Here is a 19734-nt window from a genome sequence, read left to right on the forward strand (position 1 = left end):
GGAATCAAAGCATGTACATAACTGACCATGTTAAGATGTGAGCTTCTGCTTGAGAGCAGACAAATACCATGTTGCTAGTGTGCGTGTGTTGCCTGTTCCACAGGTTTAGGATCGGTGTTGCACATAGAGGAATCTTTAGAAAGCACATGCCTTGCATAATCAGCACTTGGAGTGCATAGCCAACAGCAATTCCAAGCTTTATGGGTTCACTTCCAAAAATCAGATGTATATATGGTTTGTAAAAATGTTTGTTGCCCAGTCAAGGAGATGTTAAGCATGACATAACAAAATAATTTCATGACAAGATAACTGATGGCAGGTGTTGGCAAGCATGTCCTGTATTTTAACTTAATTTTGCACAGCCAAGAATATGTTCATTTTGTTCACAAAATATTCCTAGAATATGTACGGTCAATAATATTAAAGTCTTACCCTTACGTGAAACTACAATCCATTTCCTGTCTTTATAACAAGAAAGGTACCTTTCATGCTTTTCAACAGATTAAATAATAAATCACAGACTGAACCATCCCAAGTGTCACCTTGCATGGGGTACCATTATTAACCATTTGAAAAGATACATGACCTGCAGGGGATACCAGTCTGCCATCTAAAACCGAAAACGGGAAAGTGCAAAGACTACAGTGTACATGCCATAGTGTTCATGAGACCCTACAAACCTCTCAAACAAAAGAATGCGGGAATGTTTCCTGGGTCTTCAAGGAGTTAGTGAAATGTTTATGTGCTTCAGCTCTCATGCATAGATGAATGCTAGTCATTCTGACTCAGAAGAATGCAGCATGGAACATACTTGGCATTTTTAACAGCCAGATTAAGACTTTCAACACCAATCCTTTAGCACCTTCTTTTTGCTGCCTTTCACAATTCAAGCTCTGTGCATGAAACATGGCTGCATGGCTACAATTTCATTCATACTGAAGTATTTAGAATGTATTCATATGTTCAGCACAATGTAGAAGAGAAGCAGATGAAGTTCAGATAGAAAGTGGCACGACAGAACAAGCGTGAAAGTGCCACTTTTTGAAACAGAAATGTTGATCGTTAAGCCAAGACTGAGGGATAAGTCAGAGTGATCTTCACAAGGAGACAATTAAAACAAATCTATATTTATTTCAATGTCTTACAGCTTGCTGCTCAGGTCCTGGAAGATCTTGAAGATGAAGATATTGGATTTGGTCTTGTGGATACTGAAAAGGACGCTGCTCTTGCCAAAAAACTAGGTAGATAGCTCATGTTCCAGAAGATTACACTTATGTCTGATGTTTTTAATGCACACAGCCCCAGTTGCACTTTAAACATATACTAAATATAGAAATTGTACTGCAAAATCAAGCAGTTTAATAAATACCTATACATTCTATTTATTTCATTATATTTTAGACTAGTTCAGTGCTCTTTAACTAAAGCACAAAATAATATTTCATATACAAAAAATAGGATGCTATAAAATACACAAATCACTACACAATATACACCAGCAAATACAACTATATATCTGCAGACATTTATTTTTAAACTGTTGTTTTTTTATAATAAATGCAAAAATGTCAATCCCCATGCATTATTTTCTGAGCCTGCTATTTCAGTAGAAAGCAGATACAATCTGTCTTGACAGAATACAGCAAAATGCAAGAAATCGACATTAGACAAGACACCAGTTCACTGCTGGTCATGTTTACACACACACACAAGCTCACTCACACTTTCTAGTTTAACCTAACATGCATTTGTTTGGAATGTGGGAGGAAACCAGAAAAACTGGTGAAAAACACCAGCAGATGTGGGGAAAATGTACAACTGTTGCTGAAACAACAAGTAAGCCAGTCTCCTGGCGTTGCATGACAGCCAAGCTGAACTGTGTGCCACTGTGGTGGCCAGTATGTAATACTATCATTTTATTATATATATATATATATATATATATATATATATATATATATATATATATATATATATATATATATATATATATATATATATATATATATATATATATATATATATACACATATACATACTGTATACACATACTAGCTGTCCTCCACGGCTCCACCCATGAAGTAGTGCAACAGGACAGTGAGAAGGGCCCTGCCCATCTCCCTACTCCTGACGTCACACTTCTCCATCTTCTCAGCCCGCAGCCTCTGTCTCCAATTAGTACAAATATCTCGTTCCTGTAAGCAAACTATGATTCTTAGCGCAACAAGAGAAGTCGCAAAATCAACCGGAATGTTCAACCAAATTATAGAAAAAAACCTGATCTAAATGCGTTAAGTAGTTCTCTGCTGAAAAGCAGACAAGCACACAGACAGACAGACATTGGATTATATATATACATATATATATATATATAACCTTGGTATACGTCCTTAGTTCGTTCCAGACCCTTTGACTTATACCAAACTGGACGTATACCAAACAAATTTTTCCCTTAAGAAATAATGGGAAAATGATTAATCCGTTCCCATGAAAAAAAAAAACCTATTGCTATTGGCATATTATACATTGATGGGGTTGTATAAAATAATTTAAACACTGCTGAATACTAAAATACATAAATACAAAAGCAATTAGATGAAATAAATGAAAATTTTACCTCACTTTACTTTTTAATAACATCTTTGTTTTTCACAATCGTAGATACCATCGTTCTCCGCAAACGGTATGCAACAGCCATGTCCCGGATCCGCATGCCACCTTCATACTTTTCAACAATCAATTCAAATTTACATGAAAAAATCACAAAATCACGTTGTGACGATGCACGTTTGCTGTATGCTCCCATCTGCTGCCAGGGAGCCCTTGAACCCTACACCGTCAGTAATGTTCCTCACTGCTAACCTCATCGGTAAAGCAAGGGGATGGTGAAAAAGTGCACAGTGCTTTTATTAAAACAATTAACAAAACAAGGTGTTCAAATTAAAGTGCAGTCTCCAAAGTTCCAATAAATAATCCATAAAATCAGAAGTGAAACGTGGAGGTTAAAAACAATAGAAAAAAGTCTTCTTAAAAACAACGAAGTTAAAATAGAGCAGGAAGCATTCTTTAAAAATAAAATAAAAAAAAAAACCAAAAGAAGCCCGGTGCCTTTTTACCTGGCGGCCCCCCTGCTTCCCAACAGGGGAGTCGCCCTACTTGCAGCTGACGTTAACTCTGTCTACTTCAGCTACTTCGGTCGCTCGCTCGCTCGCTCTCGCTCTCTCTCTCTCTCACTCACTCAACCTCCCGTCTGTTCTTTCTTTTTACTCCCCTTCAAGCCAACTTGCGCTTCTGTTTATCAAGATAAGCAGCCCCAGGAACAATCATGAATGCGGACGGTCCCTCACAAGTGCACTTTGGTGAGAAACACCCACATCACTAATCATCCTGACAACCTTCAGCCACATAACCACCACGCCCCCTCACCAAGCTGCGAGTGCGGTGATTATTTATTTTAAAGCTGGACTTTGACAGGAGCTGTGGACCCGCTATATCACACACGTGAAAGTTCACAGAGAGTTATAGCGTGGGTTGTTCACTAAATGCTAGCAACTGGTGCACTAACGCTCGTCGGCAGTCGTGGCTTTGTCTCGAGAGAGGTAAACAAGGTTAGCATGCGAGTCGTATTCCAAACAAAGGTCTTATACCAAGCAAAATTTTTCATGTCGAAACAGGACGTATACCAAGTTGGACTAATTCCAAAGCAGACATATACCAAGGTACCACTGTATATATATATATATATATCAATATGCTTCAGTATATCACAGGGTAACCCAGACTGTAACAAAGATCTGGATATTGGGGGTATCTTCTTAGTCATGACAATGCCCCCTATCTACATTGCATTATTATTTCAAACATAACAGGTTTATCTTGTTCAAAATGAATGGCTCCTTGTGTGACATCGAGCAAAAGAAAAAGGGGGATTAAAAACAGTACATTGCAAAGGCTGACAAAGTTTTAAAACTCCAGCATCAACAGCCTTTCTAGCAACCAGCTCTTAAGCCGTAGATCTTAATATGAGGTCAATGGGGTATCTTTGACAATGCCAGGTGGGTCATCCTTCAGGTGGGAAATCTGTAACAAAAAGCTCTACCTACTACACTGATTGTATTTCTTGGTTTATGATGACCCGGCTCATGTTATCTCAGTGCATATCCTGGAGTACGGGTATTACTAAGTAAAAACAGCCAAATCTTTTATATAGAATAGGAACAATTTTCAGAACTAGAGTAATACAATTATTGTTCTTTCAAGTTCTGACTTGAATTAACCGTGCAATGCACAATGAGACTATTTGTGCTGTCTGACAATCAAGTACTACAATACCCAATTCCACTTGATGTAACTGAAAATTAATTAAATAGACTTTTTTCTTATTCTTTACATTAGAAAACCAGCATCACTTTCCAATATCTCCATAATGGACAAAGCTGATCTTACATATTGCTGAAATAAAACATCTAAAAGCACTTTCAGACAGTGCATTCTTGGCACATTATAAAATCATTTGCTAGTCCCTCACATTATAGCTTGCCATTGTCAAGCAATAACACATATTCCTTACTGGCGTTTGAATTTGGCTGCAAGGCAGAAAGGAGAGGCCATGATTGTAACCTTAAATGAAGCTAGATTTCAAATGTAATTCACAAACTTCGCTATTTTACAATTAAAGTTCTATTTTTGGTGCGGATCAGAATCCAGACCAAATGAGCAGCATGCTATCACACATTCACTAAACAAGTGTAGGGTCATGACGGGGGACCTCAAAGTCAAATTTACATCTACTGAATAAATGCCAAGGAACACCAACAGGCCTGCCAATACATATGCCAGGTACTCTAAAAATCTGTAGGGCTGCCCATATGAAACATTTCAGCATAAAAGTAAACCACCTAGTTAGTGACTAGAGAATTTGTCCTACCTAGCCGACATATTTGTCTTTTTCTGCCTATTTATATGTATGTGTGTGTGTGTGTGTTTACAGTAGGGTGTACAGTTACCTGTTAACATCTGCTGCATTCTACAGTAGATACTATAGTTCCACAAAAACACACAATTCCTGCCAGTCCCATTCGGGGCTACTCTGCAGCCACTCTGTTAGTAACTATAAAATACTAAAATACATACAATTTCCTTAAAATACAGAATTTAAGTAATATGTACAAAAATATGTATCCATAATACATATGGTATAGAAGAAAATAAAATGCTTCTCATTATTACAAGATGTCGTATTGTTTAATTTTGTCTGTAATGTCACCTATCTGAAACAAGGCCTAATTAAAAAAAAATAGTTTTCACCATTTCTCTTAAAACTAATATTATATTATATATTAATTGATATTGGCAATTAAACACTGCTTAAATGTAAACATACATACACTTATGGGTTTAAATTATTTTAAATTATTAATTGCCCTACAGCTATTGTGTTTATATAGGTGTGTTTTTTCCTTTAGTGTATCCGTTAGACATTCATAATTCTAGAGGTGTAATTATAAATCTTGATAAATAATTTTAATTATATACGACTTGAAGCTAACCAAAAAATATGCTGTACGACACACAGCAACAAATAATAAACACAGTACAAATCTTTAAAAAACGCCTATTGTTTACTAAGCAGCAATTTCAAATTCATCTATCCATCCATTATCCAACCCGCTATATCCCAACCACAGGGCCAAGGGTTCCGCCAGAGCCAATCCCAGCCAACACAGGGCGCAAGGCAGGAAACAAACCCCAGGCAGGGTGCCAGCCCACTGTACAAATTCATTTTTATATTTTTTTCCCCCAATTAAAAGTGTAAGCTGCTGCATTTTAAACTTGAGCAGTGTCTGTTTAAATTTAAAGGACAAAATGAAAAGGTCTGAATTCCTTAAAGTACTTTTTCCTCATAGTTTGTCTAATGGCACAGGACAACTTCTCCAAGTACTTTTTTTTTTTTTTTATTTCAGCTTATTATTCCACATTCTTTAATGTAAAGGCTAACACATCAATCACCTCTCATTCACAAGCCTCCACTTGCTGCTCTTTGTTTACACTGCAGGAAGTTTGCTGACAAAGAAAATAAAAGAAGCTGGCTCAACTACCGTAATGCCTTGCATAATGGAGCACTGCAACTAAATTTACCATAAAGCTTAGAAAAGGAGGGGCTTAAAATGTTGTTTTTTTTTTTTTTAAATCTTCCTTTTTACCAATCACCGATCAAGTCTTTTTTTTAAGAGAAAATCGTCTGGTTCTGATCAACAGCCGATCGATCAGAGCGTTCCTAGGAATCTGCCCAACTCACAGTAGGCTGGAAGCAAAAATATAGAGTTGAAATGGCACAAGGAAATACATGAGACACAGACATTCAGAAAAGAACCATCCCTGAAAATAAACAATAGTCTTACATTGCAATGCAGACAAGAGCTGGAATTTGGCAAAGGATTTCTGAGAAAGAGATGGGAGGAAAAGATACAAACTCTGGGTGTTTAGGAGGTGATGAAAAGGGAACATTCCCATCTGACAGACAGGAAGATATCCTGTAAAGGGGCCCAGAGAGACAGATGTTTTCAGAGTGTCTTTTCTGTTTTCCATTGATATATTGTAATTTCCCTATATGCAGTATATCTCATCCATGTATGTCTGAGAATAAAATATATCAATCTGCTATTTTCAGATTACTGTGTCATTCATTGTGGGTTAAGGATGTCTTTTAGAGTAAATACACTCTTCAAGTAGACAGCATTTTGTTCTCAATGTGCTTGTCCATCTACAGAGTGGAAACACAAATGTCATAAACCACATTAGGAGAAATGTCTTGAGTCTGTATTGGTTTTTAATGTCAGATTGGTGACTTCTCTTCAGGTCTCTAACTGTATTATGAATCCTCACCATGTGTTCAATTTCTCTGTCTCTCATAGGTCTAGATGAAGTGGACAGCATTTATGTTTTCACAGAAGATGAAGTAATTGAGTATGATGGAGAGCTGGCTGCTGACACATTAGTTGAATTTATACTTGACGTAAGTACCTCATTGTTACAGTGTTGTTAATCTCCTAATGACACAGTCATACACAATTCTCGGTTAAGATATGAAAACATATTTTCTTAAACTTAAGCGCTACAGGATTGAGGTTTGCTTTTTACAACTCTAATGTGAAATGATTTTAACTTCTGCATATTTAAAACACACACTTAACTGAGTCATTTTATCATAAGATTAAGAAGAATACAGTAAATTGAAATTTCTAAGTGATTTTATAAATAAAAATAAAAAAGGAGTAACTGTACTACTGTTACACGAGCACATCTAAATACCCAAGCGATATGAAAATATTCTAAGCCATGAAACTTATAATGTCTTCCACCTTGGCAATGTTTAAAAAGAGTGTTTGGACAAGCCCACTCTTAATGAGAGTGCTTATACGATAAGCTGCAGAACATAAAACTTGTCTTTCACAGGTTTTGAAACTGCTAAACTACAAACCAGACATCATGTTATTTAAACTGACTCTAGGAGCTAATCTTTTCTTGTCTAGGTTAAGCTTAGTTTGGCTATTTGTGTTGGGCAACTACCCTAGAAACATAAAAGAAATATAAAAGAAAATGAAGAAAGCTTCTCTTAATTGCACAGGAAAACTCTCTAGGAGGCTACAACAAACAAGTCAGTTTATTCATATAATTCTACATCTTACTGAAGAGTTCTTCTAGTCTGTACAAAAAATGATTAGTAAATAACTCTCTATTACTTCAGTTTCTGACCATCACCTACATGCAGTCACCTTCCAGCTACAGCACCACAGCAACACCACAGCAACACAACATTATTTGCATCCAGTAAATATAAATTGAGCAATTTGAAATGAACAAATGAATGAATGAATCTCATTAAGTGTGAGAAAAGTAACAGAAAACTGTCTTTTCCACAACTTTGTTTAGAAGCCTTGCATGTCTATAAAGATGACCCAGACCATCATCCTATCTAATTGTAAGATCTTATGTAAGCTATCTCAATCTGCTACGCATTGCAATAAACATGAAATGTGCTGCTGTGGAACACCATTAAGGTCAGTTAATAGAAATCACCAGTACAAAGCAAGATGATTCTATCTTTTCCAAAGCTCACATAAAAGCTCAACGAACATGGAGTGCCAGTATATATATATCAGTCATATGAAAATGTTTGGGAATCCCTCTTAATTCTTTGGATTTTTGTTTATCATCGGCTGAGCTTTCAAAGTAGCAACTTCCTTTAAATATATGACATGCCTTATGGAAACAGTAGTATTTCAGCAGTGATATTAAGTTTATTGAATAGAAAATATGCAATATGAATCATAACAAAATTAGACAGGTGCATAAATCTGGGCACCCCTACAGAGATATTACATCAATACTTAGTTGAGCCTCCTTTTGCAAATATAACAGCCTCTAGATGCCTCCTATAGCCTTTGATGAGTGTCTGGATGGAGGTATTTTTGACCATTCTTCCATACAAAATCTCTCCAGTTCAGTTCAATTTGATGGCTGCCGAGCATGGACAGCCTGCTTCAAATCATCCCATAGATTTTCGATGATATTCAAGTCAGGGGACTGTGATGTCCATTCTAGAACATTGTACTTCTCCATTTGCATGAATGCCTTTGCAGATTTCAAACTGTGTTTTGGGTCATTGCCTTGTTGGAATATCCAACCCCTGCGTAACTTCAACTTTGTGACTGATGCTTGAACATTATACTGAAGAATTTGTTGATATTGGGTTGAATTCATCCGACCCTCGACTTTAATAAGGGTCCCAGTCCCTGAACTAGCCACACAGCCCCACAGCATGATGGAACCTCCACCACATTTCACAGTAGGTAACAGGTGTTTTTCTTCGAATGCGGTGTTCTTCTTCCGCCGTGCAAGGCACTTTTTGTTAAGACCAAATACCTCAATTTTTGTCTCGTCAAAGCACTTTGTTCCAAAATGAATCTGGCTTGTCTAAATGAGCATTTGCATACAACAAGCGACTCTGTTTATGGCATGAGTGCAGAAAATGCTTCTTTCTCATCACCCTGCCATACAGATGTTCTTTGTGCAAATTGCACTGAATTGTAGAACGATGTACAGATATACCATCTGCAGCAAGATGTTCTTGCAGGTCTTTGGAGGTGATCTGTGGGTTGTCTGTAACCATTCTCACAATCCTCCACATATGCCGCTCCTGTATTTTTCTTGGCCTGCCAGACGTGGGTTTATCAGCAACTGTGCTTGTGGCCTTCCATTTCCGGATTACATTACCTACAGTTGAAACTGACAGTTTAAACCTTTGAGACGGCTATTTGTAGCCTTCCCCTAAACCATGATACTGAGCAATCTTTGTTTTCAGATGTTTTGAGAGTTGCTTTGAAGATCCCATGCTGTCACTCTTCAGAGGAGAGTCAAAGGGAAGCACAACTTGCAAATGACCACCTTAAATACCTTGTCACATGATTGAACACACCTGGCTATGAAGTTCAAGGCTTAACGAGCTAATCCAACCAATTTGGTGTTGCAAGTAATCAGTATTGAGCAGTTACATGCATTCACATCAGCAAAATGACAAGGGGAAGCACATTTTTTGCACAGCCAGTTTTTCACATTTGATTTAATTTTATACAACTAAATGCTGCTTCCCTAAAAATGATTGCTTGCAAAACACCCCAGTACTCAGATGTTCTTAGGAAATGAAAGACATACCACTGTTGCTTTTACAGAGCACACCAAAAACATTCTGAGCATCAACTGGATAATTACATACATACAAGACTGCAATATTGTTACAGTCTGCTTTATATATAAAATTGTGGCTAATTGTTGGAGAGGTGTTCATTGGAAGGTACTTTGTGGAAAAAAAACTCTTTATTGTATTTATACTCTTATATTGTGAACTGTATTGCTGTGTCTGGGGATCTCTGGTGTCCCCTTGTGGTTACTAAGTGTCAACTGGATGATAACATACATACAAGACCGCAGGATTGTTACAGTCCTATACAGTATATACTTTGTATTATAATATTATATATAATATCATATATACAGTATATATGTGGAAATTAAACTGCTGCCCTGCACAGAACAGTTATCTTAACTACAATTTTATTATTATGTTAGATTCATTAATGTGCACTGTATATCTGTTCATGGAAGTTGTATGCATGCAATGAAAATAAATCATTCAGTGTTTCTTCTATATCGCATTTTTCACTGAGAAAACCATTTCATGACACTTTAAATTTCAGTCAAGAAAACACATGTTAAGGCATCCAAAAGCAAAGGAGTACCTGACTTACTCTGACACATAACTACTGCCATTTTGTGTTTAGATACAAATATTCATCATCTGCACATTGTTGGATGTTTCATTAAGATAACCTAATTCCCTTTCATTTAAAGGTGATTGAGGATCCTGTAGAGTTCATTGAAGGGGATCATGAGTTGAGAGCTTTTGAGAACATTGATGAAGAGATCAAGCTGGTGGGATTCTTCAAGAATGAAAAGTCTGAACGTGAGTAGTCACCATTAAAAATTATGAATTCACACATGCTGTAGACACATATGCAGGCCCACAATATAATACATCTACTCATGAAGGGATTCTTTCTTTTTCTCCTTTTGCACGAGTTGCTCCTTCACTGTATAGCTGCTGGACAACAGATCACATGCAAATATGCATCACTCAAGAAGATGTAGTTAATTCTACATATTGTCTACTCTTAAAATAAAAAGTTTTAAAATGCTGTCTTTCCAGTAGCTAAAGCATTAGCGACAGGACTTATTCTGCCACAGGCAAATGTGCATATTTCCCGCATTGTTGAGTATCTCTTTTTAGGACACATGATAACCGTTTTGGGCAAATGTTGCAACCCGAGTACTATGATGTAACAAAATGTCTTCCAGGGTGTCTTTCACTGTCTGAGCTATGTATAAAAAAAAAACAACAATTCTATTGCTTATTGAATGTCTTTGTACCTCGTTTGTTTGTGTTTCAGCCTATTGCTTAGAATTTGTTTCTTGCTCTTTGTTTTGGCCTTGACGCATGATTTTCTTTGATCTCAAGGTTTTGAATTGTTTTGATTTCACGTCCTTCTCCTGGTTACTTCAAATCTTGTCAGTCCCACAGATATAATAATTAGGCTGCAAAAAAGTTCTTCTCAGTGACTCATTCACTGTATGACCTCAAACATCTTGAGATTGTGTATAATATGAAATGCCGATAAAATCGACTTGATAGTTTGTTTAACTAGTTAATAACCAAAGGACAACCTAAACTGACCCAAGAACATCTAAAATAATATTTTTTTTTTCACATTTTAAATCACTCAAAAGTGTGGAAGTGGGGATATTATAAATTACAATGTGAGTGTACTCAAGGGTAGTCAGTATTAATTTTAACTTCACTTATCAGTTATAAATCTTAAAAAAATCCATCAACTGACTGTTGGAAATCCTTGCTTTGCAAGTGCGGACTCTCAATTCACTAGCCTTAGAAATAACAATGAACTAATATTCTAATGCCTATGAAGTCAATGCTTTAATCTTACTTGCAGGAGAAATTGTAAAAAAGATTTTACTCGGAAGTATTGCTCACAATAAATGTTTCACACACAAGACTGACAAAATTCCAGAAATACTAACTTACAGACTAAGTAAGGCCTATAAGGGAAGGCTTGTGCCCTTTAGATACTTGTTAACCTTCTTAACAGAATTGTGCTGATCACTTGGCATGGATGAGATGAGCTTGGCAAACAAGAAGTTGCTCCAGTGTTCTATAGAAGTGCTTCACTGAAATTCAGAATGAACAACAGGGCATATACACATTTTTGTACAAATAATATTCTCAAAAAACACAAAATAAAGATAAATGAAGGATATACAAAGCTTTAAATATACTGCTGAAAACAAATTAAAAGGAACACTTTTGAATGAGAGTATAGCATCAGGTCAATCAAACTTCTGGGCTATTGATCTGGTCTGTTAAGTAGCAAAGGAGGTTTGTTAATCAGTTTCAGCTGCTTTGGTTCACTAGAGGGGCAACAATGAGATGACCCCAAAACAGGAATGGTTTAACAGGTGGAGGCCACTGACATTTTTCCCTCCTCATCTGTTTTGTCACTCGTTTTGTTTTTGGCTACGGTCAGTGTCACTACTGGTAGCATGAGGCGACACCTGGACTCTACAGAGGTTGCACAGGTAGTCCAACTTCTCCAGGATGGCAGACACATCAATACGTGGCATTGCCAGAAGTTTTGCTGTGTCTCCCAGCACAGTCTCAAGAGCATCGTGGAGATTCCAGGAGACAGGCAGTTACTCTAGGAGAGCTGGACAGGGCCATAGAAGGTCCTTAACCCATCAGCAGGACCGGTATCTGCTCCTTTTGGCAAGGAGGAACAGGATGAGAACTGCCAGAGCCTACAAAATGGCCTCCAGCAGGCAGGCCACTGGTGTGAATGTCTCTAAACAAACAAACAATCAGAAACAGACTTCATGGGCCCTGTGCTCACTGCCCCGCACCATGGAGCTCGATTGGTATTTGCCATAGAATACTAGAATTGGCAGGTCCACCACTGGCACCCTGTGCTTTTCACAGATGAGAGCAGTTTACCCTGAGCACATGTGACAGACGTGAAAGGGTCTGGAGAAGCCATAGAGAATGTTATGCTGCCTGTAACATCGTTCAGCATGACCGGTTTGGTGGTGGGTCAGTGATTGTGTATCTGGGGAGGCATATCCATGGAGGGATGCACAGACCTCTACAGGCTAGACAACGGCACCTTGACTGCCATTAGGTATCAGGATGAAAATCTTGGACCCATTGTCAGACCCTATGCTGGTGCAGTCGGCCCTGGGTTCCTCCTGGTGCACAACAATGCCTGGCCTCATGTGGCAAGAGTATGCAGGCAGTTCCTAGAGGATGAAGGAATTAATATCATTGACTGACCCCCACGCTTGCCTGACCTAAATTCAATAGAACACCCCTGGGACATTATGTTTTGCTCCATCCGATGCCTCAGACTGTCCAGGAGCTTAGTGATGCCCTGGTCCAGATCTGGGAGAAGATCCCCCAGGACACCATCCATCATCTCATTAGGATGTTGTCAGGCATGCATATAAGCACATGTTTATACAAACTACCGAGTATAATTTGGAGTTGCTGCAATGAAATTTCGGCAAAATGGACTCACCTGCCTGCCGCATCATTTTTTCACTTTGATTTTCAGGGTGTCTTTGAATTCAGCCTTCTGTAGGTTGATCATTTTCATTTTCATGAAACGATGTGGCATCCTTTCATTCCTAACACATTGCCCAGTCCATACCAGCAGAGATATCCAGCAGGATTTTTTTTCCCTTTGAGATCTGATGTGTTTTTTGAGCAGTTTATGAAGAAGAGAAAATAAACCAGAATAAAAATACATAAATACAAGTACTACAAGAAAAACCTGAATAACATAATTTGCGGTCCAAACACAAATCATCCTGAGCATCTGGATGGGGAGGGTAAACTGAAAGAAGGCTCAGAATGTCAGGGTAAGTTCAATGCCTTCCTGTATGATCGAGTCTGATCTCATTAATTTGAGGAGGTTGTTCCAAGGATGTGCGCTATACAGCAGAAAGCTTTGTCACCCATAGAGCACAGGTTAGTTTGAGGCACAATGAGATCATGGTAGGTGGACATAAGCAGAGGGATGGAGAACGTTACTGATGCAGTCCAGTAGTGTGGCCATTTGATGCTTTAAAGGTTAGTAATAGAATCTGAAATTCAATCCCATAAGACGCAGGGTAGCAGTGAAGCAGAGCAGAATGGCTGTTAAGTCTTCGCTGTTGCGTGTCCGTTTAAGGACTGTTGCAGCAGAGTTGTGAATGAGCTGGAGGTGTGATAGCAGGTTAGAAGAGACACGTGCCAGTAGGGTGTTAAAGTAGTTGGGATTCAATAACTGTATGGACACGTTTAAGATTAGAAAAAGAGAGGACCATGAGAACACGGGAGATGTCATGGAGGTGGATGCAAGAAAGTAGAAAGGGAGGAATCAAAAATGACACAAAGATTCTTAGCAGAAGATGATGATATCACCAAGAATGACTGAAGTGGAACTCATTTTCTTAAGCTGAGCTTTAGTGCCAATTAGCACATCTTTTGCTTTGTTGCAGTTTAATTGTGAAGAGTTACATTCCATACAGGTTTGAATTTCACTGAGGCAAGTTGTGAGTTTAGAAAGCCTGATGACCTTTCACATTTAACACTGAAATAGATCAGAGTGTCGACCACATAAAAATGATAGCCCAGTCCGAAGTTGTGAATAATATGGTGAAGGGGAAGCATGTAGATACAGAGGAGCAGAGGTCAGAAGACCGCCTTGAAGGATTCCTTGTGTGACTAGTCCTGAGCTGGACCTGATGTTGCCTATCAGTCTGACTTAAACCACTGGAGGGCAGTGCCAGACATACCTAGAATGTTCTCCATTCTGGACAGTGGATTATTATGCTTGACAGTATCAAATGCCGCACTGAGGTCTAACATAATTAATATGCTAGTTTGCCACGAGTCTGCTGCCTTTAGCAAATTAATTAATTACTCGAAGCATGGCAGTTTCACAGATGCACAGTATTCTGAGACCAGACTGAAATGGTTCAATCAGCTTATTACAGGTTAAATAACTGGCGAGTCTGGATGCCACAACACGCTTGAGAACTTTTGACAGAAAAAGTAAGTAAGAGATGGGCTGAAAATTGTTCATATTGTCAATATCAAGACCAGACTGTTTTAACATTGGAGTTACATAAGTGATTTTCAATATGGGTGGCACTCGTCAGTTTCGAAAGATGCATTTATTATTGTCATAACAGTCAGGATTATGGCATTAAGGCAGGATTTGATAAGTTTAATGGGATGGGGTCCAGTACACAAGTAGTAGACTTCATGTTACACAGGGCATGTTATTAATAAATGTAGCTGAAACTGGTAAAAATCTGCAAAAGGAGCCTTGATGGAGATGAAAGATTGGGGAAAATATAAAAGAAGAGTGGATTTGCATTACCTGAATGTTGTAAGTTTTCAAGTTTATCACTGAAAAGGTCAATGAATTTTTCCATAGTTTTGCAGTGCAGAAGATGATAGGGCCAGATGTAGGCTGAAGTAGTCATTAACCAAAAAGAAACCAGAAAGAAAGAACATGAGAAACCTCTAAAATAAAGTAAGAGTCAAACAATGATGAAGGAACAGGAACACTGGGCAAATTCAGCCAATGCCTTTCAAAACGTGTAAGCTACACAGGCTGCTTCTCTGATAATTAAGTGTCTACCAGCTTACAAAGGAGGGACTCCAAAATTTCTGGGCTCTCCACTTATTCTTATGATGGAGTGCCCAGCTGGCAAATCGTTGCTGGGGGCAGCAACACCACCAGGATGAGAGGTACATGGCAAACTGCTTTGATTGTATACTGTGAGGTATGTTATACATAACATAATGCTCTTTAAACACTTTCATCCACTTCAGGATCACAATTGTGCCTTTCAATAATGAACTCTATCCCAAGGCACTTTACAACTACAGAGATGCAATACAATCACATTATTTTTTTTTAATTGGAGCAGAGGCAGGTCAGTTGACTTAGGTACATCAGTGCCTTAGCCACTATGTCATAATTCCATCCATCCATCCATCCATTATCCACCGCTTATCCGAGGTCGGGTCGCGGGGGCAGCAGACTAAGCAGGGGGGCCCAGACATCCCTCTCCCCGGCCACCTCCTCCAGCTCCTCTGGGAGGACCCCTGAGGCGTTCCAGGGCCAGCCAGGAGATATAATCCCTCCAGCATGTCATGGGTCTACCCCGTGGCCTTCTGCCAGTGGGGCAAGCCCGGCCCATGGAGGTGTCCAGGGGGCATCCTAACCAGATGCCCGAACCACCTCAACTGACTCCTCTCAATGCAGAAAAGCAGCAGCTCTACTCCGAGTCTCTCCCGGATAACTGAACTCCTCACCCTATCTCTAAGGGAAAGTCCAGCCACCCTGCGGAGAAAACTCATTTCAGCCGCTTGTATCCGCGATCTTGCTTTTTCGGTCACTACCCAAAGTTCGTAGCCATAGGTGAGGGTAGGAACGTAGATCGACTGGTAAATCAACAGCCTCGCCTTTTGGCTCAGCTCTCTCTTCACCACGATGGACCATTGCAGAGCCCACATTACTGCGGACGCCGCACCAATCTGTCTGTCAACCTCCCGGTCTATTTTTCCCTCACTCGTGAACAAGACCCTGAGATACTTGAACTCCTCCACTTGAGGTGGTAATAGTGTTCCCAACCCGGAGAGTGTATTCCACCCTTTTCCAGCTGAGAACCATGGCCTCGGATTTAGAGGTGCTGACTCTCATCCCCGCTGCTTCGCACTCGGCTGCGAATCGCTCCAGTGAGAGCTGGAGGTCACTTTCCGATGAAGCCAACAGAACCACGTCATCCGCAAATAGCAGAGACGAGATTCTGAGGTCACCGAACAAGGCCCCCTCCCTCCTTGGCTGCGCCTAGAAATTCTGTCCATATAACTTATGAACAGAATCGGTGACAAAGGGCAGCCCTGGAGGAGTCCAACCTCAACAGGAAATGAGTAAGACTTATTACTGGCAATGCAGACCAAGCTCCTGCTCCTCCTGTACAGGGACTGGATGGCTCGTAACAATGAGCCTTGTACCCCGTACTCTTGGAGCACACCCCATAGGATGCTTCGAGAGACACGGTCAAATGCCTTCTCCAAATCCACAAAACACATGTGGACTGGTTGGGCAAACTCCCATGTCCCCTCCAGGATCCTGGCCAGGGTGTAGAGCTGTTCCAGTGTACCACGGCCGGGACGGAATCCGCATTGTTCCTCTTGAATCCGAGATTCGACCATCGACTGAACTCTCTTCTCCAGCACCCCTGAATAGACCTTACCTGGGAGGCTGAGGAGTGTGATCCCCCTATAGTTGGAGCACATCCTTCTTAAAAAGGGGAACCACCACCCCAGTTTGCCGATGCAGAGGCACTGCCCCCAATGTCCATGCGATGTTGCAGAGACGTGTCAACCAGGACAGCCCCACAACATCCAGAGCCTTGAGGAACCCAGGGTGAACCTTGTCCACTCCAGGGGCCCCAGCACCTCGGAGCTTTTCAACTTCCTCGGCGACCTCAGCCCCTGTTTTGGACAGGCTCCCCCGGAGTCCTCCAGCTCTGCTTCCTCTAAGGAAGACATGCTGGTGGGATTGAGAAGATCCTCGAAGTATTCCTTCCACCGGTCAATAACGTCTACAGTTGAAGTCAGCAGGGCCCCATCTCCACTCTACACAGTGTTGGTGGAGCACCGCTTTCCCCTCCTGAGGCACCTGACAGCTTGCCAGAACCTTCTCGGTGCCGACCGAAAGTCGTTTTCCATGGCCTCCCCAAACTCCTCCTATGCCAGAGTTTATGCCTCTGCAATAGCCGATGCCGCCACACGCTTGGCCCGTCGGTACCCTCAGCTGCCTCTGGAATCTCACTGGTCAACCAGACCTGATAGGACTCTTTCTTCAGCTTGACGGCCTCTTGAACCTTAGGTGTCCACCATTGGGTTCATGGATTGCCGCCACAAGAGGCACCAACAACCTTGCGGCCACAGCTCTGCTCTGCTGCTTCGACAATGGAGGCTCGGAACATGGCCCATTCAGACTCCATGTCCTTCGCCTCCCTCGGAATGAGGTTGAAGTTCTCTGCAGGAGGTGGCAGTTGAAGATCTTTCTGACCGGTTCCTCTGCCAGACATTCCCAGCAGACCCTCATTATTCATTTTGGTCTGCCTGGTCTGTCCGGCAGCCTCTCCCGCCAATTGATCCAACTTACCACCAGGTGGTGATCAGTTGATAATTCAGCCCCTCTCTTCACCCAAGTGTCCAAGACATAAGGTCACAGATCTGATGACATGATTACAAAGTCGATCATCGAGCTATTGACCTTTGGCATCCTGGCGCCAAGTGCACTTATGGACACCCTTATGCTCGAACATGATGTTCGTTATGGACAATCCATGACCAGCACAGAAGTCCAACAACTGAACACCACTCGAGTTTAAATCAGGGAGGCCGTTCCTCCCAATCACGCCTCTCTAGGTTTCACTGTCGATAACGATGTGAGCGTTTAAGTCTCCGAGCAGGACGATATAGTCCCCAGGAGCTGCACCTCGCAGCGCCTCTTCCAGGGACTCCAAGAAGGCTGGGTACTCTGAACGTCACAATTCCTGCTAGTTTATTAGTATGCCCTGTAAAGGTATTTTTCTACCTTTTGCAGAATGCTGCAGGGATAGACTCAGTTGGTTGTATTAGAATGATACAGTTTGAAAGTGAAACAAAGAATGAACTTCAAAGGCATAATCTCTGCATTTTATTTTACAAGGACTTGAGCATGTAATGTGTTAGTAGAACCTAGCATAATATGTGATGACCCAAATGTTTAAACGTCAAGGACAACAGTGCAAGATGGAAAGAAAGCCACACCCTGAAATATTAAAACAGAGCAGCAGAGAGGGAGACAGTAGACTCAGCATATGCCAAAAGTGCCTCACCCTCTAAAATCCAACATGTAAAGGACGTTAAAGCCTTCTTGCCCTATGAGGAAAAGGAATACTGTCAAAAGACCAGCACTCTTAGGTCCAGTCACAAACAGGCAGTGATTGACAGAAAGGTATACAGAAAAAGGAGTTTTCAAGTAGTACAGAAGAGATGCTGTATTGATTCCCAAACTGAAAAAGATGAATGTCTGTGTGGAAAGTCAAAGACAGATATTCTTGCTTTGTGATCTTTTGTTAGTATTATTACCACGCTTCTTTTAACTTCACCTGTTTGTTGTCTGATACAAATCTTGAAATCGATATTTAACCCACTTCCTATTATCCAAATTAGTTGAATTTTTGCACACTAACTCACTTCCGATGACAATAAATGAATCAATAATCAATTTCACTAATTGCTCAATTAATCCATGTTAATTAAGAAATTACATTTTCTAAGAACATTAGAACAATCGAGATGAGAACAGGCCATTCAGCCCAACAAAGCTCGCCAGTCCTATCCACTTATTTCTTCCAAAAAAACATCAAGTTGAGCTTTGAAAGTCCCTAAAGTCTTACTGTCTACCACACTACTTGGTCGCTTATTCCAAGAGTCTATCGTTCTGTGTGTAAAGAAAGATTAAGAATAGTTAAAGATTTCACCAATAGATGGCGATAGTAACAAATAGAAATATTAAAGGAAGTGTTAAAATATTGATTACAAAATTATACTTAAACAAACCCAAAATTAAAAAGTTGAAAATATTAAGCGTGGGCACTTTTCATCAATCAATAAAATCTTAGCAAAAGCGCCCAAGCTTTTATTTTACCTATGAGAGACTTATTTTTTACCTTTTAGTCCACTTTTTAACTTAATATAAGCATGGTTTTTAAAAAGCATTTTATACATACAGTTGTACTTGAAAGTTTGTGAACCCTTTAGAATTTTCTATATTTCTGCATAAATATGACCTAAAACATCATCAGATTTTCACTCAAGTCCTAAAAGCAGATAAAGAGAAACCAGTTAAACAAATGAGACAAAAATATTATACTTGGTCATTTATTTATTGAGGAAAATGATCGAATATGACATATTAGTGAGTGGCAATAGTATGTAAACATCTATGATTAGCAGTTAGTTTGAAGGTGAAATTACAGTCAGGTGTTTTC

At 39.9% G+C, this 19734-nt stretch overlaps 1 protein-coding gene across 1 annotated transcript in view; it reads left to right on the top strand.

Annotated features, from left to right (window-relative positions):
* Positions 1-19734, top strand: part of casq1b (calsequestrin 1b) — a 106826-nt gene that overhangs the window by 60719 nt on the left and 26373 nt on the right. Inside the window, exons 3-5 of the mRNA XM_039741185.1 lie at positions 1148-1241; positions 6915-7015; positions 10411-10522. Coding sequence (XP_039597119.1) covers positions 1148-1241; positions 6915-7015; positions 10411-10522 — 307 coding nt within the window. The remainder of the gene's footprint in view (positions 1-1147; positions 1242-6914; positions 7016-10410; positions 10523-19734) is intronic.

The sequence above is a fragment of the Polypterus senegalus genome, chromosome 18, assembly GCF_016835505.1.
Source record: "Polypterus senegalus isolate Bchr_013 chromosome 18, ASM1683550v1, whole genome shotgun sequence".
NCBI classification, from domain to species: Eukaryota; Metazoa; Chordata; class Cladistia; order Polypteriformes; family Polypteridae; genus Polypterus; species Polypterus senegalus.